This window comes from Lagopus muta, chromosome 14 (assembly GCF_023343835.1).
Source record: "Lagopus muta isolate bLagMut1 chromosome 14, bLagMut1 primary, whole genome shotgun sequence".
NCBI classification, from domain to species: domain Eukaryota; kingdom Metazoa; phylum Chordata; class Aves; order Galliformes; family Phasianidae; genus Lagopus; species Lagopus muta.
The window spans coordinates 12,023,622-12,046,006 of NC_064446.1; the positions used below are offsets into that span (position 1 = coordinate 12,023,622).

Below are 22,385 nucleotides of genomic sequence, written 5' to 3' on the forward strand. Positions count from 1 at the left end.
AAATGCCTTTCTCTTCAGTCCATGGGCAGTACATAAATCATACAGTACTTTATCGTGATGAAAGACTTAGAGGTCTGGGGTCCTGAAAAAAAGGTTAAGGTGCTTTTATTTTAACAGAGAACATTTGGTGTTTGTTCGCAGGCCCTAAAAAAAACAACTCACATTCATAGCATTTCTGGGGAGCTTTGCTGTCAGGCTGGCTGCAAAGAAGAATTTGCTCTCCTTTGCCTCCATCTCTAAAACCTCCCTACTCCTTGAGACCAGATTCAAGTTGGATTTCTTGAGTTTTCTTTCCTCTCTTTTGGAGGACTTGGCTTTTTGATCTCTACCTGATCACCTGTCCAGCAGGGGAGAAGAGCTCCTGCCAGGCAAGTGAATAGATTTTGCAGATGCATGACTATCTCATGTGAGACAGGATCACATGCTGGTGTTGGAAAGTGTCGCTTCTGATCATCATAGCCCTTCTCAGACATGATTATTGCAACTGAACTGTAATGTTTGGAAACCAAAAGATGTTCAAAGCCAGGCTTACTTCAGGAGAAAAAACTCTTCCAGCAGCCCAAGAAAACTAACTGACGGCCTATGAGGGAAATTTGCACCCATTACAACTCATATAATTATTTCTGTTTTTTCAACCTTCTTTTCACACATCAGTGGCAATATACTGGCATTTTGTTCTCCAAGTAGGAGTAAGGTAAAAAAGAAGAGCTCTCATTTAGCATCTTGCTGGGGTCCTTTCCTAATCAGCTGTACTAAATCCAGGAAAACCTGCATATCTACAAAAGTGACAGGTCACAGCAAAAATCAAAATGCAGCCCACTTTCTAAACAACAATCTAAGATAGGCCTGGCTCACATGTACCTCCAAATCTGGCTCAGAGCTTTTACTCTGTGGATTGATGTGAGCGAAGATGAAGCCTGAGTAAGAGACATGCTGACCGTGCTATACAGATGCCTCATGAATGCCACCTTGCTCAGGGCAATCTCTCACGTGCAGGACCCCAAAGGGAAAACAGACACTACATGAAGACCATATGGAACTTACTAAGATTAAAACAGTTGAAACAACAGGAACAAAACAAACATGATGGGACAAAACCTAACAGCAACTCTTCCAAAGAAACACCATAGAATGGAACATCAAGCATTTCTCCTTTGCCATTAGGCCCATAAGATATTTGTTCTACATGCAGTCGGGATGAAGAAGAGGAAACAAGAAGAAATGTTAGGAAGTTTTGGAATCATGCCTAGCAGAGGGATGCTTGAAGCTGCAAAATTGTTATGACTGATGCAATTTTCTTTCCCTTTTTTCTTATTTCTCTTAGAATTATGATAAATGTCTCCTTCACACGCCAACAATTACAAGGCAGGTAGGATGTTCCGGTTTGTTTGTTTTTATAATATAAAAATTAGGTTACAAGATTGCTGTGTAAAAATAATGAGATCTGCATCCTAATTTCCATATTTGCAAGACAAAACAAACAGTGGCAAGAATGTGATGGAAAACATCTAAAAACTACGAGAACAGATGCATTCTCTTTGGAGGGCTCCAAGGCACTTCAGAGCCTGAAAAACACTGAATGCAAGAATCACCTTCTGGACAACCTGCATTGCATTTATGAACTTTTCTGAAGATGCTTCCAGCAATTGCTGATATGGGAAGTGTTGAATTCAATTTGACCTGGCTTGTTAAATGCAGTAGCCCAGATCCTTGGGCTTAACCCACTACCACTTGGCTTGGCTTTCATCTTTTGGGCTGTGTCTCTACACTGGGTTTCATCACAAGCAACCATAAGGCCACACATATGATTTTGGTCAAAGTATTTTGATCAAAATACCTTTAATAAATAACTAAATTAGTTGGACCATTTATGACATCTGAGGATTTACCGATCCTACTAAACCCTTAAGACTCATATTCTTCATGAACCTAAGATGAAGAAATTGCATTGCGTTCCATTTCTGAAAGGAACCACGCCTCCAGTGCAACTCAGATCACCATACAAGTTTGCAGATTGTGGTGGTGCCTCTGGGAGCAGGTAAGTTGGCATAATGCACGTTGCAGGTGGCCTGCTCACACATCAAGGAGCATGGCAACATGCAGTGCCCAAGCTTTGCTATTAACTCAAATCTGGGTGTGTGCTTTTCAAGTGTTTTCCTTTTAAAGGAAAGTCTCTGAAGATACTCCACGTGACAGTTGGCAAAGGCATGTGAGAGATACGGGTCTGGGCTCAGAAATACAGGATTTGTGCCCTTTGACCTTAAATTTTGTGCTTGCCAAAATCTGGCTCTGGATTACTCAGTAAATGAAAATGTGCACTTTTTTTTTTGCAGGAATTCTTAAAACTGGCTTCTCACTCTTCCCAGATAGCAATTCCTTTTAGGAAACACCAAAATATTTTCCCCTCAGAGCTCCCTCTGCAAGCATGGATCCAATCCAGGGTTATACCATTCTCTGCAAAGCTCTGCACTTCACATGGCACAGGATGAGAGCCCCATTCAGATAACGCTCTGTGAAACCAATGGTTACACCACAGCAGCCCCCCTGCCATCACCTAATACAGCTGACACATTCATAGCAAGTGGATCAGCCAAGATCCAGTTTCTAAATGCAGGGCTTGAACGATTAGGTGCTCCCACTGAGCAGCAATGGCACTTTATTTCCCTGCACATCAGTTTTTGTAACCCCTTCCTTCCGCCTCCCCCACCTTGTTGCCCCAAGCTTTCATGATCAGCATGGCAATGGAGATTGAACTGTGTGCATACATTGATTTGCTGGGTGGGTTGGCAAAGGAAAGCAAATCCAAGCTACTTACCTCAGTGCAGACCCCTTTGGCGTTGCAATGCCATAGCCTTTGGAGTCCAAGTTACCTCCCACCTTCATGGTGTCACAGGGCTTCCGCTGCTCGATGTACTCGTTCATGGTGGACTCCAAGAGGTAGGCATACTTTCCTTTCGACTTCCTCACCCGGATCATCCCCTCTTCTGTTGTCCTCACAAAAACGGAGGGTTCAGCTGACTTCATGTATGTCCACATCTTCTCAAACACTGCTATTTTGGATCGCTGTGTAGGACAGCACAAACCCAACAGAAGTGTTAACAGAGGTTGGGGTGCCAGCTGGGATTTCCAGGTGAGACCGAACACTTACCCACAGAGCAGATGGACCAAGGAAGACAAACAATGTAACAGGATGTTAATGAACCTCCGGCCATTTCCTGCACCCAGGTCAACCCTACCACCTTGCTGCAGGAAGGGCAGGATATCTGTGCCTGGCAAGTGATTTTATTGATCAAACCAAAGGCTAATCAAGCTGGAAGTTAGGAGATGCCTGTAGTGTGGGGAAGCACACAGATATTCCACATTTCTATTTACAGTTGCAGAATATCACAAGTGACAAAGTCAGCCATCTGAGCAGCCACAGGGAAAGCAGATTTCTGCTGTTCTAGGGGCAAGCACAGCAAGTGCTAACATGACAAGGGGAAGCAAGAGAGAAAAACAGACCTGCGCTGAAGATGAGAGAGGACATTCCTGGAAGACTTGCCAACAAGGAGCTAAGCAAAATTTTTGCATTAAAGTTTCCTTTTTACCCTAAAAAACTCTTTAGTGGAGCCAGCTTCCAGGGTCCCATAGGCGATTTCCGTCTGCTTGGCCAAGTCCTCTGCACTCTCGATGGGAGAAACCATCCTTTCCACTGTGAGGAAGGCAGCCAGGTTAGCTGTGTAGGAGGATATGATGATCAAAGTGAAGAACCACCAGACACCACCGACTATGCGGCCGGAGAGGGACCTGCACACAAAGGAGAGAGGCAGACAGGAGGGATGTGAAGGTCCAAAAGGTGCAGCTTGTTCTTGCAGGCCTGTCATTTACCCAGGTGTTCTCCTTAAGTCATGCTCTCCATCTGCTTCTAGGGAAGCCAAGGCTCTGACTCAGTTCTCAATGTACTGAAGATAGAACCACAAATACAGACCAGTGGGGTTCACCAAGTCAGTTCCTCCATCAAAACTCCACATTTCTAACAGAGATGCCGAATCTCAGAGAGGAGCTACAGCCTTAATGAATAATTTGCCTACCAACATTTTCTGGTTTGTTCTTAGCAGAGGGCTAGACAAGATGTTCCTAATAATGCCTTAAATTCTAAGCATCTTGCACAAGCTGCTATCAAATACCCAATTATCTGTAACCATTGGATAGCCATAGAGATAAGTCAAGAAAGCATTAATTTATATGAAAATCTTTTCAAATCATATTAAGGAGTAAAAGATATTTTTTAGAGCCATGTCATAATTCATGCATTCTGCCTAAATTATTTATACTCTCCTTCTCTACATGCAGAGCATCATTCCCAGTGGAGGATAACTTACAATGCTGTTTTATAAAGCCAGACATTCTGACAAGGGAGCTCCTGTCCATAACAACCACTTCATTTCTCTGTGGGAGACCATGTCTCAGTGTTGCTTTTCTGCTGACCTGAGTCAATCCCCAGAAATATGGTTTATCAGATGGTAATGGAGATTTCTCATTCTAGCTCAGGGCACTGGACCAGATCATGACAGCATGTGTCATGCTGTGCTGGGTCTGTGTGAAGCTGCAATGACTTACTGTGGGTTAACACAACCTGACAGACAAACCTACATGCTCTATGTATTCTTTGCTCCAATGAGAAAAGAATTCCATACTGCTAATCACTGAAATTAGAGCTGGAAAGAGACTAAGCCCACACAGCCCACCAGCTACAAGACTTATAGAGATTACACACTTCTAGTTTGTCCAGTCTGGTTTGAAGCGCTGCTGATGTGCTGGGAGCTGCTCCTTCAGACATCAGGTAATCCCCTCACTTAGACCAACCCAACCCAAAAGCTCTTCAGACCAAAATTTGAGATCACTGCCTAGCAGAAATTAGGCATCAGCTCCCACACTTGCATTCACAGCACATGGGGCAGAGTGGAGAGCTCTCATTTTTCAGGTCTGCTGCCCACAGGCATGGTTCCAGCTATAAGACCAATGCTACATACTCTGTACTGCAGCATCTCATACAGTGCTGGAAAGGCAGAAAGCTAGGCACTGTTCTTCCACCATATCTTGAACTCTCCAAGAGAGATGTCAACAAACAACCCATGGAGATGAACAGGGACCCCCATGCATGATTCACCCCATCTATCCCAGGTAGAAGGAGGTCCTCTGGAGACCTCCGTTTCTATTGAGTTTTGAAAGATCCAGAATCACGTGGTTGGACAAGACAGCAAATCTTCAAGAAGCTGAAGTTAGGTGAAGTAAATGTCACCATCTGCGGAGAATACCCAGAGCGGAGGGCTGACAGCACAAACATATTTACCTTGAGTTTTGTATTTGGAGAGGGACTGGAGAGGGAGGCGGCTATGGATTCGGCTCACATGTCTTCGGATTGATGGGGAAAAGGAAAAAAATACCTGTCTCTAATTAGTCTGGATGATGTGTGCTTAGGGAAGGAAGCGCTCAGAAAAGGCGCAGAAGCATTAAACAAAAGTAACCGGATAATGTCAGATACAACAATCTCTGCTGATGAAGGCCACTTTGAGCTGGCAAAATCCATTTGCATGGCAAATAATCACATTCATCTCCAGCCGCAAATTATGCAGCCTTTCCTTCCTGATGAAGCTGGGATATTTCTGTGGCTTGTTTCAATCCCTTCAGCAGCAGGCAGCCGGATTCCTGCCTCTAGACCCTCTGCATCTGAGCAGTATTCATTATTGGCTTATCCCACAGGGGCTGCCTGCTGTCAGCTGCAGATGGCTTAAGCTTCCCAGCCCCGCACCTGGCATTGACAGCATGAAAAAGTAACTATAGGGTATTCAGACAGGGAGCAACATGAAGGGCTGAGGAAGCAGGGAGAGGGGGTAGGTGATTCTTTCCCATGGGAGCAAGTCAGGAAAGGATGTGCAGCCCATCATGCATAGTCTCATTTGGGCTCTGTCTACTGCTAGTGCTGGTCAGTTTTCCTCATTAAGTGAGATGCTGTGAGTAGGTGAGTGCTCAACCTCATAGACAGTGGAGGAAAGAGGAGGAGATAAACAGCTTGCTGTGACTGCAAGCATGGCTGAGGCTTCGTGTGCATAATTCTGTTGCATACACTGCTAATGGGCAATGTCTGCCCTCGTTGCTAGACTGACTTGAAGCTAGAAGCTGTGAATTTAAACTGCTGTAAACATACAGCAGAGAAATCACTTAGAATACGGGTTCTTAAGGACATCGTCCTTTCAATCCATGGTTATGCAGCATCTAACACAAGGGAGCTCTGGCTGCTGGGGGAATCTCTTGGAGGCTAGTGCAATACAAGAGGAAGTAGAAGAGTCACGATGAAACACTACACAAGGAGATGTGATTCCATGCAATATCTCCATAGCTTGATAGCAGTGGACACAGGAGAAACTGGATTTCTCTGGATAACCACGATACTATTCAGATTTTAAGCCAACACCCATGACTGCTTACCGAAAGTAAGTGCTTGGAAAGGCATTCATGGCAATCTTGTTTTGTTACCCCTGCAGATCAAGTGGGAGAGCAGCAGCACTCCCATCCTGGGACGCATTTGCAAAAGTGCCGTTGTAATTTAAGAGGTGATGTTCCATTTCTAGAAGTGATTTTGGCACTTGGGAGCTAAAATCTGGTAGAAAGCTGGTACTTTGTGGTATGTTTGTGCTCTACTAATAGCGGTCACAGAGGAGTAGCTGTACCTTGTACTTTTAAGTCACTTTTAAGGTTTGAACATCTCACTCCACAACGAAGAAACAGAAAATGACCTAGCAAAGTTCATTTCTCTTCACTAATGGGCAGTATGGGGTTTAAATTCCCTTGCGTTGAGAACTGACATATCCACGTACTCATCCAAGCATAACATGGAGGCAATCAGCTCTCTGCCACGTGGAAATGAGTTTGTGCCTCAGTCCTCTGCAGAGCTAAAGTGAGATGGAACATGCTGGTTAGTACTTTAAAGATATCCCATAGCTATGGTGTTTAAATTTGTCTGTTAGACATTTGGGTTTACTCTCATTCGTCACCATAGTAATACCAGAGAAAAGCACTATCTAAAAAAAATCAAACTAAAACAGGAAAGGACAACAGTGATAAGAGGCTTTAGTAACTGGCTAGTTTTGGGATGTGTAAAGCCATGAAACAGCTAGATGGACTCGACTGTACACTTTTCCATCCATATAATTACATCTGCACCCATACTGTTCTTTCTTACACAGCCCAAATTAAGACCTCTTAGTTTCTTCTTCTAGCCCTGCTTGTGCTTGCTAAAATCATCTCCCATCTTCTCCTAGATTTACTTGGGGTTCTGCCTGCCCCTCACAAAAGCAAGGATGAAACACTCTCTTCCAACAGCACTCTTGCAGAAACAAGTGGTGAATACTCTGCCCTCATTATCTGTGGTGTACAGTCTACTTAAAATTATAGGTGGTTGGGAACCAGAAATTCAGTACAGTGGAAAATTCTGAAATGGTAGATAAAACCTTAATATTCTCAATTAGAATGAAAAGATAATGGTTGCAAATGCCCTCTAAAAGTAGTATTCTGAAAATGGTTGGTTTGAGTCCATCCAAGCTTTGCATTTTTCTATGAGTTAATGTTTTGTTTCTGAAAGGTATCATTTTGACATAGTAAACAATTCTGTTTCTCCTTTCTCGTTGCTCACACTCTTCTTTCTGCTTTTATAATACACTGAACTCTTACCTACCACATGTATCATTTAGAAGGTAGTTCTGGAATGTATCATTTTATATCTGCGTAATGGAAAAACTGGAAATGACTAAGATGAAATTAATAATTTTCATTTTCTCACTTAGGCAAAATGTTTTTTTTCCACTTCTCACAAAAGCAACATCGTTTCGTCAGTAGAAAACAGAAAAGAATTGTAAGTTCCCTTTGTTCTCATGCAGTGATTTTTATCATGTTCTAGCCTTAGCATTGATGGATTCTTCACAGAAAAAAGGGAATCACGCAGCTATAATCTCTTATTTCTTAAACAAAATACAATCCTTGATCAAACAATTTGCTCTTTGATCTTATCCCTTGCAGAAGGTTGGAACAAATAACAGGTGTTTGCCTCTGCATTACAATCTTATTAGAAGCAGCATCGTGCACTTTAAAAAAAAAAAACATTAACGATGTAATCAGAAAAATACAAAGTAAACATCGGTGAAAAAGCAGCACCTCAGTCCTCTTCCACTTCTCCCTTCCCTCTTACCAAATGCATTTCATATGGAGAATTACACCTAAACTGACAGCGTTTTAATTAGAAACGCAAATCTGGGATTCTAAAGCCATAGTTGCTTTGGGAGGATTTCCCAGATTTGCTGTTACATTCTATTCTAATAACAGCTCACTTAGTCAACTGACATATTTGTCACTGAATGAATTAATGCAGAACTGTGGAAAGAAAAGCTCTCGTACGCCTGTTCTGCTGACTGTGGGTCAAATCTACTTCTGGTCTTCTGCCCACACAGATCCTCTGATCTCTGACACTGTTCACTAATTTGATACTGACTGTAGATAATTTCACAGGTCTGTCTGAGGGCTGACTTAGTAGTGCATTAGTTACAAATGTTTTGCTCCCATTTGGCTCTTAGCAAATTTTCAGCATTAAGCTTCATCAGCCCAAATGAGTTTAGCTTCTTCTGTGTGTCACAGACCATCCAGAACGATTGGTCTCACCATTTTATCTCTGACCCTGACACGAACCCTGGATTTACTTGGAAAGTCTGCGACTAGCCATGGCCACAGGAACAAACCGATGTGGGGACTGAAGCGGGGATCAGCTCTGGGTACAGCCATCGACCACATCTGCAGAGCTCTTATCCTCTTACACTCTGCTGTGCTACTGAGTGTTGAATGAGCTACCATTTGTCATCAGATCAGATTATAATGCACATTTCCCTGTCTGTGCTGTATCATTAGTTACATCACTCTTGTTAATCTGCATTTACTCATTACCAAATTCTACCTCCTGGTACACGAGTCAGGAGTCCTGAGTGCTTTAACACCATGTACCCAAAGAGTCTTTACTCAGACAGTGGCGGGAATGTTTTCCATTCACATTCTCATTTACCTCTCCCAGCGGTAGAAATCAACTGTTCCTTCCTCATCTCACCTCACAACTGATCTGCAGAGGTAAGAACTAGAAAATTGAATTCTGCGTGGGTAAAGTTAACCAGTGAGAGAGGGTGAGACAGCTGAGGGTGCAGAGAGGTTCTGGGAGTCCCATGCTGTTACCAAAACAAAAAAAAAAAAAAAGAGAGAAGGAAAAATCTGACATCCCCAAAGCCAAGACGCTGGAAGAAGGCAATAAGGAATGCAGAACTCAGCAGCAGCCAGTTCTCAAAGGAGCCTCAGGGTAACTTGCTGAAGTAAATATTGCAGTGACTGAACATATTGTCGGCAAATACTCAGAATGTTCAATATTCAAACAGGAGCACGCATTTCTAGAAGGCTTTAATTATGTCACTGTTTGTTTACTGTTTCTTTCCATCCAAGCTAATGCCTTTGGACATCAATGTATTTCCCCTCCCCCACAGTTTCATCTCTTCTTTTGCATAATATGTTGAATTTCTTTTTTCAATTTCACTTTAACAGGCAAAACTTCCTTCTAAATTTAGTATTCCTGCTTAGCCAGTAATGCATCTTGTCACTTGTGGTTCTCCTGCCACTGGAGCTAGGATAGCTGTGGTGTTAAGTACCAGCATGACTACACGGATCAACTACATGCTGTTTTCCAGACATTCACTTAGCATTTTGATAGATAAGAGGCACCTAATGGCCTAAACAGAGGACTAGCAGCCAAGTGCTGTCTTTTGTCCCTTTGGAAGCCTTACCACCTTATGGGATCCTGGCTAGCTTGCCTCATGCCTCTAACTCAGTTCCCAGCTGCAGGACAAGGGGATGATTCACATCTATAAACTTCACCTGCGTGGGTGGCACAAGCCATTGGTCACCAGGTGGAATTTGGCTCTGACGTTCTTCTGTGCACATTTCCCCTACTGAAACACTCAATCAGCATCAAATGGAGCCAGCTAAGTAGCAGGTAATTTACAAGCTCAATAGCTATCTGCAGGGTGTGTTCTCCTGTGGTCCTCAATGGCTACACAATGCAGCCTGCTGTCACACAACAAACAACTCACCTGCTCAACCAGCCAAGCGTGATGTTGGAAGCATTTAATGCCATACAAGCATAAACTAAAATGGCAACCAGCCCCTATAAACTTTAGCAGAATCCATGTGCCATCCTTGCCATAAAAACACAACCCCTGGGCAGAACTGGACTATGCCCTTCACCTGAGGGAGATATCATCCCTGAGCAGTCAGAACTGGCTGCTGACATATTTATCCCTAAAACTGCAGGATAATACACACAACCCTCCCAGAGAACTGCTAAGAAAACAACACAGGAAAAGAAAAGGTGACAACAGAGAGGTGATGTGAAATACTAATAAAATAAGAGCCTGATTGAAAGGCAGAACAAATAGACCCAAGGAAGTACACTGAAATCCTTTTCAATCTGGGTTCAGTGTGCTTCTCAGTGCTGTGATCCAAGGTAGTCTGAGGGGTGAATGTTTGGGCAGAGGCTTGCTGAGAAATGCAATCACTTCAGGCTGCTCAACAGCTCCAGTGAAAGGCAAAGTCATCCCTGTTTTGCAGTTTTTCCAGATACTGCTACAAGGAGAAGCAACTCTTGTCGTGCCTTTGAGCAAAAATTTCACTGTAAAAAAGGCTCTTCATGTATTTTTCTCACTTTGGTGACATTTGTTAGCTTTGCTGAGAAACATTCACAAGGTGACAAACACAAAATTTTGTCAGAAACACTCGTTGGAGCGCCCAGGGAGACTCATTACTAAGGAACTTCCTCAACCTCAGGTAGCCCTGAATTTAACAGCAGTCATCCTTCTTCTCAAACAATGGCCAATTATGCCCCCGTCCTTTGCTATGATATCGTATGTTCTCTCTCATTTTCTGCAGTCTTCTTAATAAAAAGGCTGTTTTCTTTTTTCCCAAATACATAACATATTTCAGGCTATATTTTACCAGTTCTTCCTCTTCCTTTTTTTTTTTTTTTTCCCCCAAGATCTTTCTTTAACCATCTATATGTGCTCAAAGTTTAGAGATCCATTCCTGACATATCTTCTGGTCAATGTTATAGTAACTTAGTGCAGACCTCTACAAGGATGTCTTTGCCTTGGTTCTTGAATTTATTTTTTATCTATTTTAATCTATCTTCTGCTCAGATTTCCCAATTTGAGAAGAGAGAGACCCTTTTCATAAGCAGAGCATTTTCACATAGGAAGGTTTCAATGTTATCAATATTCCCAAATTTTCACTTTCTTTTCTCTTCGTATTTGATTTAAAATGGGATAACTGACCAAGATGGCAGGTGAGAAATTTTCTCAGTTTTCAATTTTCTTTTTTTCTTTCTTTTTTTCTAGAAGAGCACAGCATATTCCTTGTAGGAAAGGTAGGGAATGAGTCTGGACTCTTTTCCCAGCCAGTGCCTTTTAGAAGAGCCCTATGTGCACAGAAATGTCTCTCTCCTCATATTTAAACTCCAAAACTGTGGAGAGAAAACAGTGTTTCTGCTGGTCCTATTTTACCTTCTAACATCCATTTGATGATTTCTTTTTGAAGGCTTTGGAAACACAGTTGAGATGAAAAGCTGCTCCCTGCCTCTGTCTGCCTCTCTGCAGACAGAGATCTTACTGAGAGCTTCAGGGAATAAGTGAGGAGAAAATTCCTCCTAGAGGAGAGCATCCTGTGCGCTGGACTCCTTCAAGCTGGGTCCTTGTGGACTTTGTGGCCCCCACGTATCCATGCTGTGCAACCTATTGTTGCTTTTCCCTTCCACCATACGAGGACACCTCCCCTCTTCCCTCTGTTCACACATTTGCCTCCTATTACTTGTCATCAGACTGCACTGGGAGAATTCATTAGTGTATATAATATGCTTTGAGGTTGTCCGAATAACGGTGCTGTTACACTTTTTCACTTCTATAGGCTCTTTTATCTGAAGATCAAAGTACTTAGTTATCATTACCATGACTGGATTATTGCTGCTTAGCCTTTGGATCTAAGGGTAAGAAGCAGCTCTTCTGGGTAAGCGTTAATGAGAATTAAGGGATAGTTTTATTAAATTAATTGAATGCCTTAAAGTGTGCTAATGCTGTAGAAAGGGGTGCATCCACGAGCTGTACGCCCTTTCCTACCACCTGATGGTTTGAGCTGTGTGACCCACGCTGCCCTCTCAGATGAATCCTGTGAGCAGCCCCTCTGAGATATTTAGTGCCTTGTCCTTTCGAACTGTGAGATCTCATCTCAAGATCTTGCTCTGTCTCAGTGCATTCATTGATCCCTAGAGAAGACAAAGCATTTTAGGCTTCTTCCAAGCATGACAGTCATGAAAATACACGCTGGACCAAAACAAACTCAGAATGCCCTGGTGAGACATTTGCTTGGCTGAAGCTTTTGAATGAAACAGAGGAAATAACAGAAGGAAGGAAGGTGTGAGGACAAGGTGGGGGGAGACTGCGTAACCTTGTTTGCTCTGCACAGCCCAGACCTTAGCACCAAAAACATGACCTTCTGAGAAGAAACTTCACTGTTGGAGAGCAAAGTAACAGCTCTCTCCATCTTTACAACTCACACTCATCCTGGCATGCAGCACACTCAGCAGGGAGCTCCACCAAAACTCCCTTTGTCCTGAGAAAACTGAGCAAAAAGTATTTCAAAGAATGACCGTCCACGTCGACTCCCTGTGGCTTTAATCAGTCCTTCATTCTCCTTCCAACTTCTGTCTCTTTGTTTTTCCTCCATGAATTGCTTTTTTTCCAGTTAACTCAGATTCAGCAAATCCTTCCCAGTTAACAAAACAGCACCTCTTTTGGACTTTATGAATTTGCCTTTGCTTGTTCACTGTTTTGGAATGTTACAATGAACCTGACTCCATGGCAATACACATACCTAAACTTATTGCACAAAGGTGGTTGGGTTGGTGCTTCCCCAGTTACCAGGATAGGTAGCTGAGATGAAATTTGTGTTCTGGAAAGCAGAACAGGAATAAAAATCTCAAACTTTAGTGGAAGAAGGTGACTACTCCGAGCTCCTCAGACGAAGGCCATGAGGTTTTGGCCAGCTCTGGGGAATCAAATCAACAAAGAGCAGCTGTAGATGCTCTGTGTGTCGTGAGCCAGAACGATTTCAATTGAGGAGCTAAATGCTCATTCAACTGTGTATCCAGACAGTGTGCAGATGATATCTTAGTGCTGATAAAAGTGATGTACAGCATATGGATGAGTTATTTAAACAGGGCTTCCCTGTGAAAACACACTCAGGGCTTCCCGTCTTAGCCACAGTACTTTTCTGGAGTGCCTGCATTAGAGCAGTGCGCTACAGGCAGCCTTGCACAGGGCACGACTTCAGGGAGATGGAGGTCACTGAGCTCCTCACAGCCATTATTCTTTGACAAAAGCACTTGGCAATCTACCTAGCTATTAGGAGGATGCAACCATGTGTGTTCCTGGCTGCAGCTCAGGGAACGTCAGGCCCCAGCTGAGCCGACTGCTCGGGGATAACAGGTTATGAAGACAGAAGAAAATGAAAAGAGAAAGTGTGTTTCTATCACTGATTGAAAATCAGCAAGTTGGAGCAAAGCTTACTAGGGAGTTCTTGGAGCCTCTGAGGGGCTCCTGCTGGAGTCGCCAAGAAGGCAGTCAATCTCATGTACCCATATAAATCACAGTGTTTGACACACAAATAACATGTGCCATTTCCATATCCCAAATGTCCTAATAAAATTTCCCAATAGATGCAAAGTATCACCAACGCACTTTTAGTCTCCACTTTTTTTTTTTTTAAATTTTGTTTTCAATAAAAAAATATCAGAAGCATTTATTCATTCCTAAAAAAAAAAAAAAAAAAGAGGTTGCAAATACATTTTTAGCTTAATAAATATGTGTTTGAGTCAAATGCTCCAGTTCTCATTTTAAATACAGCTGGTAAAAAGATTAGTACACCTATCACTCAGCGAGGGGACTTTCAACACATCCCTTGCTATCCTTCAGCAACCCCGGTACTAAAGGCCTGCAGTCAGAGTCATGTAGGAGCCTCTAGATATGCCTGATAGCAAGACTACTCCATGGAATTGGATAGCTAATTATTCACTTCCTATGCCACATTTAGAACTTCTCAGGTGGAAGAGCATGGAAATCTAAGAGATTCATTTTTCCCTTTACAGATGAAATAGCATTTTACCAACAACATTCTCTCTGTTACTTAAGCATTTCCTTCTTCTGAGACCCCTGTATCCATCAGCATTTCGTCAAATGAAAAAGAGGACAGCAAGGATGACTATTCTAAGAGAATTTCCATTTTCCCCCAGCTGCCACATTTTGGTTGCCATGGCAGTGCACAGGCTCCAAAGGGCCCTGCTCAGTTGGAGATTGTGCAATTCGTCAAACTACTCCTCTGGTGAGTCACTTTTCCTGGTTAAGTTTGTTACAGAAATAAGTGTGGTCATCAGTTCTGGTGGTTGCAAATGCCGCTCTTACCCTGTGACCTGAATTCCCTCTCCCTGGACATAATTAACTCTGCCAGCTAGAGATAATTGCAAGATCACTTGGTACATTTTTGAAAGGAAAGAAGACTTCCAGAAGTTCAAATACTATACATATATATTTACTGTTATTCTTTAAGACCAACACGACCTCATCTGTTCAAGCAAAATGCCAAAAATAAAAGGTCCTGAGCTTTGTCCCCATGGACAAACCTCCAAGTCTTCCAGATTCACCCAACAGTGGAGCAGTGATGGGGGGATGCCAAACCAACCCTGTCCCATTGGCAGCCCCAGCATCAGGTTGCTTGTGCTGCCCATGGAAGTGACAAATTGCTTTGTCCTTCTCTGCAAAAATATACCCTTCACTTTGAGTACTGGTACTGCAAAGATGGCACCAGAACTGTGCATCAGACCAAAAACACAGGCAGATGCATGGGGCATCAGGGAAGATGCTTACTAAAATCAAGAAGAGTTCCCTGGCTTTTGCTGCAGGAAGGATTTTAAGTCCTTCTGATTGCTAAATGCATTTACTTCTAATTTCCCTAAATCCTAAAACAAAATCAGTGCCTTGCAAAAGCAAGTAACCAAAGTACAGAACAGAAATAATTCCATTGTTATAACCCAAATCAAACCTCACACACACACACAAAAAAATAATTTGTCCTAACCAATTTCTGATGTAGATCTTGTCTAGAACTGAATAAAATCTTTCAGTGCTAGGAACATTCTGAAGAAATTTGAAAGTGTAGCTATTTTTCAGAATCTCTGGAGGCTAGTTTAGAAAAAAACATCAACAACTTGTAGTGCAATTTTACTGTTATTTCCACGAGCTCTGTGGCTGAAGTCTCCTGTGGTTTTGTTCAATTGATCTAAAAAGGAATGTAAATAAAGAGGAAAAATGGCAGAGGAAAGTACTCAGCATTAATTACAGGTACATAATAAATACTGCATTTGCTCTTCCACAGATGTAGCACAACAGAGCGCCTGCAGAAGAGGCTGCAGTGAAATATAAGCCTGGCTGCATGCTGCCATAGATCAGTCAGAGTGCATTGTTTCCATGTCACTAAAAACAAATAACGATGTCCACAAGATAAATGTAAATAATTGACCGTACTTATTGACTAGGTAGCTGCCAGCATTTGTATCTCCCTTCCCACCTCTGTGTGTGTGCACTCACCGCCCATGGCAGCTCAGCTCAGAGCGTGGCTGCAGCTCTGCACTGTGCCAATGAGTTGGGTTTCACTTCACTCTTTGTTTCCAGCCAGTTGAAGGGGGGATCATACCTTGCTCTGGGACATGCTGCTATGCTCCCCACCATTTCCCAGCTGTGCTTCCTTCCGGCACCTCACACAGCTCAACCAATACAGAAACTCTTCTGTTCTTGCATCCCCACCGATGCTCTCAAGATGTCCCTTCTCAAGTCTGGCTCTCTCCCAGCCCCAGGCTGTGATGAAGGCTTCATTTTTCATTTCCTTTCCAACTGACCAGGACATCTCCAGCTCTGTTCTCAATATAAAGTGAAATTACTGCGAACAATTTCATACCTACATACAACCTGTCATGTCATGACAGGACTGCACAGTTCCCTTCTACTCGTGACACACTGTGATCTGAACCTAAAATATATACATTTCATTCCCACAGCACAGCATATAGGATACTTCCATGAAGCCCTGTTCATTTTTGGAAATGCCTGTTTAGTTTTCCTCTAACATGGCACAAATGATGGCTTTATTGACTGGGTGATGTAGTGTGATATTTATCTCTCTGCCAAGCTCCAGCGAGGACAAGGCTCCTCTGGTCACTCAGCCAAGAGAAAGTGTGTATATTCTATCTCATAGTATCTTCAAAGGAAGAATATATTCTGGGAGATGTATTTTAATGGAATGTATTTTACTTTAGTCAAGCATAAGTTTTCTGAGTCAGAGAAAAGGTAACTGGATTCAATTTGATATTCTCTAATACAGCGGAGGTCTCTTTTAGGCTCAATCTATATGAAGAAACACATTTGGAGATAAAAAATAGAAGACCAAGCAGGGAAGCTGACAGCAAAAACGTACTTTTTGTTCCCTGCTTTTTTATAATTTTCACTGCAATCAAATCATTTACTTCAGAGAAAAAGATGGGGCAGATGAAAAATCCAGATGCCTCATCCTGCTGCAGAGGAGGTCTGGAAGCCCAGATGCCACCTTGGTCTCCTCAATGGCCTTGGCTCGGTCTGAGCAAGCAAAGGCAGCAGGGTATTGGATGTTAGAGAGGTCCCGCTCTCCACAGCTGCTACACATGGGGGTTATTTTAAGCTCCGAACACAATTTATCAAATAACATTTCTGAAGAATGGTACAATATGAGTCATATTTACTTCACATTTCACTTGCTGCAGGCTCTCACTATTGGCTGTGAGTTATTTATTACTTCTGAAGCTTGCTCTGTGAATCTCCTTTCTGGGTCTGTATTTCACATTTAATGAGTGCTTTAGCAATTTCATGACTGTTCTCTGGAGTTGAGATGGCACTTTGTGCAGCCTCATGGTTTAGGGCCCATTTCAGACTTCACTGATTTCTGGCCATTACTATGTACATGAAACAACTCACAACCCAAAAATATTGCTTCCCTCCCATTCTGCTGTGTTTCAGACACTACTTTGAAAACACAGATTTCATGGATGATGACAGGATCCATCTCACCTCAACAGGACAATTTACTCCATGTGGCAGTGACTGAACTACATTATAAGTCAGTGATGGTGCAGAGGGGGAATCCCTGGAGGTGCTTAAGGCCAGGTTGGATGGGGCCCTGGGCAGTTTGATGTGGTGGGGGGCAGCCAGCCCATGGCAGTAGGTTGGAAATGGATAGGCTTAAAGATCTCTTCCAGTCAAAGACATTCCATGATTCCACGATTCCATGATAGCAGACTCCAGTGCTTACAGCCTCCTTTGGTCAAAACTATGCAGGTACACTTGGGTAATTTAATTTATGACTTAGGAGGGCTGGATTCCTTGCCCATGCTCATGTTGCAGCCTTTGAAGGCATAACAGAGTCTGCCATCAGACTATGCTGAAGTCTTCCATTGACTGGTTGTTGCATGGGCTTTGTCACACTTATCCAGGCTACATTTAGATAAGAAAGCTTCAGAGCTTAAGGAACACCAGTTGACCTCATCCTTGGAAGCTTCAGTCCTCAGGTTAAGAGGCTGTGAGCACATAGCCCATAGGTATGCTCTGTCTCGAGTATCTACAGGTCATTAAATTCACAGTGTTCCTTCAAAGTGTTGGATAGTTTGTGATCAGCATGCTTAAAAGCCTGATTAAAGTTCTGGCTAGTAAGTCTGTCCTTTAAAAGGACACAACTTTCCTTCAAAAGCAAATCTTGGTCTCTGTGGGGCACTGAAGTCCCCTGGGGATTGGTCTGAGACCAAGGAACATACTTTTACAAGAGCAAGGAGTTGCTGCAAACCTCACTCCCCACTGTGCACTGAGCGATGTGTCTGCAGTTTTGATCTTACTATTTTTTTGGTGATAGATACATAGTGGCATATGCACTCGAAAACAACATGCTCTGCAAAAAAAAACCAACAAAACAAAACAAAACAAAAAACCTCCAGACAAATTTCCCCTACTCCTTCCCAAAACAAAACTGAAATAAACAAACCAAAACCTCTATAGAAACAAAATACACCCCTGCACTTGCTCCTTTCTGCTGGGGAGAGAATGACGAACAGATGTATAACAGAAGCTATTTATGTTGATTAATACGTTACTGGGGAGATGCTGAGAGATTGCAGTGATAAGTTTAGAAGTAACTGTACAGCAAATGTATTGGAATAGAGCAGATCCCCACCTGCCCACCATGTCGTTGCACCGAGCATTCATTTCTAAGTGATGTGTCACAGGAATCCTGCACCAAGTTCGTGTGAAAAATACATGTGAAATACAGAGCGTGCTCAAAGCCTTTCTGTACAACAGCATCCTACGAAAATTCTCACCCTTCTGCTTCCTTCTTGCTTTCACATTTCACAGAAATATTCCACTCCACCTGCATCCATCACAAGGATCCATCACAGAGTGCTGGGACTTGCAGCAATTCCCATACCTTCAAATTCTCTGTTCTTGCAAGTATTTGTCACCAGAGAGTGCTTTTTTCTCAAACATAGATTCCAATAACATTGTAATTTTCATTAACAAGACGATCATATAACATGAAGATAATGACACAATCGTTTTCATTTCCCATTTCAAAGCAAAATAAAACAATGCTTTGTAACGGTGATTCTAAGCATGTTGTTTAATGAGATAAAATCTTGTTATTTGGATCAAAACCACTGAAAACCAAACCCAACAAGACCCACAAAACCCAATGCTTTTTTATGGAAGATGTTTCAGAATTTGCTATTCCACAAAGTCAGAGCTTTTCACCTGTCTGCACTCCTCCTTGGAACTGCAACTGGCTGTAGAAATGTCCCCAGAGGAAGACATTCTCTTTCCTAAGAATAATGATGACTTAAATAACAATGAGAATGAAAATGGTCATAACCTGATCCTAACACATGGGGCTGTGTTACAAGACACAGTTGAATATTAAAGTTGAATGAATGAAGTTGAATTTCCCTCAGCAGGGAAGACTTCCTGAATGCCCCTTCTGGACTTCGACTAATAAATGATCAGATGATAAAATATATTCATAAAAGCTGTCACTACCAAATTGCCTCACAAGATCTCATCTCCCTGCTATCTCAAGCTTATTAATATTTGGAGAAATTGATATCCAATGGCCAACAAGCCATTGGTGCTTGGCCTGCCCCTGCCATCTCATGGGAGATGACATGCTGCACGTCGTTATCTTTGCTCATCAAAGGAGATGTGGCTCCTTTTCATCCCCTGATTTCTGATACTATCCCAGCATTTGGAAAATTAACTCCTATTGCCTGCATTCACTCAATGCACAGTGTTATCCCAGGCTCACCTCTGGTTCTGCCTCATATGAAGCTAGATAGGCCACAAGAAAAATCCCTCAGACATTAAAGATATTACTTACTGGATATACAACCTATGCCAATAAATAACAAAACCTATTATAACAGTTCTCACAGCTATTTTGTTCCTATGTTTTGAATTCTTTTCTTTTTGCTTTTGTATAACAAGACATGAAGGCTACTTGTATCTCAGGCTCCTTTATTAAGCAAAAACTCTACCATAAGACCTTCAAAATGAAAGCATTTATTTCCAGGCCTTACAAATGCACCTCTACTTGTGTCTCTATCACAGATTCACATCTTCTGTATTTCATGCAGTTTTTCAGCCACCTTGTATTGTGCCTGCTTTTCCAAGAAAAATTACTTAAGAGAAATTTTAACAGTGAATACAGAGGACAAGTGATTCCCATCAGAAGACTCTTTAGGAACTCTTTGGACTTTGGATGCTATTGAATGTTCAAGCAGCAGAACTATTGACTGAAATGGGAACCAAAAGGAAAACTCTGTACTTCTCTGACCTTTCCAAAGGCCAATAATACTTAAAGCCACACAGTTCTCTACACAGTTCTCTCCATAACTGTTCAACAATAGTTTGGCACAGACTATATAGCCTTTTATTAGGCATCTACTATATTATTTCTCCCTGCTTTACTGGAATTATATAGTTTCCCAAAAATGCCAGAATGACCTTTTTCTAATAGCGACAAAGTAATGACTGACAAAAATTGATTGCAAATGGGTGGCTTTAGAAAATTGCCTGCATTTCTGTAAATTACCCCAGAAGATCTCAGTAGCATAAATTTAGAATGGTATTTTCTATGGTCCCAAGTTTACGGCCCAAGTTCACAGCTGAGACCTGTGAACCCTTAAGTCCCTTCTGAATTACAAACCAATGCAGAGAATACAGTACTGTTCAGGAAGGATGGTCAAAGAACCTGTTCAGCTCCAAAGCATACACAAAGATTAAATCACTTGAACTGGAATAAGGAAGATGACTTACCTTGGAGAAATATCACATCCTTGCTGCATAAAAGCTCCCAGGGAGAACCAGAGACTGTTGAATATCCCAAATTCATTCGTTTGATCATTGGCCGGCTGGTCCCGTCCTTCCTCAAACTCCTCGGTGTGCCACTCATAAGGGCTGAAGCGACTCACCAAGAAGAGGACGACGCTCACTCCAATGTAGGCAAAAACAATGCACATCCATATTTCATAGGCCAAAGGGTCCAGAAAAGAGAACACTCCTGGTTTGGACTTCTGAGGCTTTTTTATCATGATAGAGATACCTAAGCTCATAAAAGGTTTGGAAAAGTCTATAACTTCTTCTCGAACCAGAGTGATGGTTAATGGTGCCACAGCCACATCAGCCCTCTGAAAAGGAGAGAAAGAAGAGTTGCATTCTGGGGATAAAGCATACCTACTAACTCCAGCTTATTTTACTTTGATCTCTGTTTAACCCTACTATCTGAAAAGTAATCAGACAAAACCAATTGCAGGAGAAATTGTTGAAAAGAAGCAGCCTATAACATTGGTTGATTATTTCCATTTTACCAATACTGATCACTGGTTCTATTTTGAAATTTCCTTTTCCAGCCACCCAGCTCCAGTGTGATTTATCCACTGATGTCACAGTCTGATGCAGAAGACTTTTGCTAAAAGAGCCTTATCATCCAGACATCAAAAGAGGTAAGGAAAGCCAATCGCCTGAAAAAGGACACCAGGATGTTTACTTCCATCAGAAACCACTTTTTGGTGGCATAACTGATGCAGAAGAAGAAAAAGTTCCAATGACACTGATGTGCACTTTCCATTTATTTTATAATCAGTCTTGAAAATGGAAAGGGAAATGCACTGAAATGGTTGTCAGCATATCCCGTCGAGATCTCAGCAGGACTCAGATCATCCATTTCTCCAGCACGGCAACAGACAGACTTGGGAACCGATGCTCCCTACGCTATGAAGGGTAAATTGCACCCCTCTGAAGAATGACTTGAAACACTGCAGATGGGGAATTATCAGAGCAAATCAGATTTAGAAGTGTAGGGTGAAGGGATATATTTGAGCAGATGGAAATGAGTGATTAGACCAAAAATGTCAGGTTCACCAGACATTCAAGGTCAGGCTGGATAGGAATCCAAGCACCCTGATGGAGCTGTGGGTGTCCCTGCTTTTTGCAGGGGAACTGGACCGGATGATCTTTAAAGATCCCTTCCAACTCAAACAATTCTATGATTCTACAAATCTATACCAAGTTTTTGAAATCTTACCTTTCTTCCATCCTGCCATTATCAAGTAAATGTAAACTATAATAAAATTTGGAGATTCTACTCATGAGAAAGTTTAACCTTTCAATACTTGTTCTTCCAAAAATTGAAAGAAAAAATATTCCTGTAGCTACGGAAAAGAAAACACTTTGACATTTCTATGGGCACAAAATGTGCTGTACCATCCTGAATTAAAATGTTTCCTCTGGGCTGATTATACTATCTCAGCTGCAATCCTCAAAACAGCACAGGCTGATGGAAGGTGGGGATCCTTTTTACTACAGGGCCTGATACTGTTCTCAAGACAACGAAAAAGGGGGAAACTCACCCCATAAACAAGTTCTCCCACCATGCCGTTCCATGTTTTGGTGTCGGGGTCCCGGGCTCCATACTTGCCATCTCTGACAATCTCCAGCCTGTAGTGGTAGCCAACATGCTTTGCAATCTCAGCAGCAAGCTCCACACAGTAGCCTTCATACCTTTCATTGCCTTCAAACTGGTTGGCATTCTTCTTGAGCATCACATATGGGTCTTCCTGGCACAGAGGAGACCAGTATTGAGCCACTCCACCTTCCCAG

The 22,385-nt window shown here is 42.3% G+C and overlaps 1 protein-coding gene across 4 annotated transcripts in view; it reads right to left on the reverse strand.

The window, feature by feature from the left end:
* GRIA1 (glutamate ionotropic receptor AMPA type subunit 1) overlaps window positions 1-22,385 on the reverse strand; it is a 165,107-nt gene that overhangs the window by 13,118 nt on the left and 129,604 nt on the right. For all 4 annotated transcript variants that reach the window (XR_007379793.1, XM_048960465.1, XM_048960463.1 and 1 more), the window contains exons 10-13: window positions 22,136-22,342; window positions 20,544-20,914; window positions 3,588-3,786; window positions 2,816-3,063 (exon numbers count right to left, since the gene is read on the reverse strand). Coding sequence is in view for 3 of the 4 variants with exons in the window: in XM_048960465.1 (XP_048816422.1) it covers window positions 2,816-3,063; window positions 3,588-3,786; window positions 20,544-20,914; window positions 22,136-22,342 (1,025 nt within the window). In the remaining variant the exon portion in view is untranslated. The remainder of the gene's footprint in view (window positions 1-2,815; window positions 3,064-3,587; window positions 3,787-20,543; window positions 20,915-22,135; window positions 22,343-22,385) is intronic.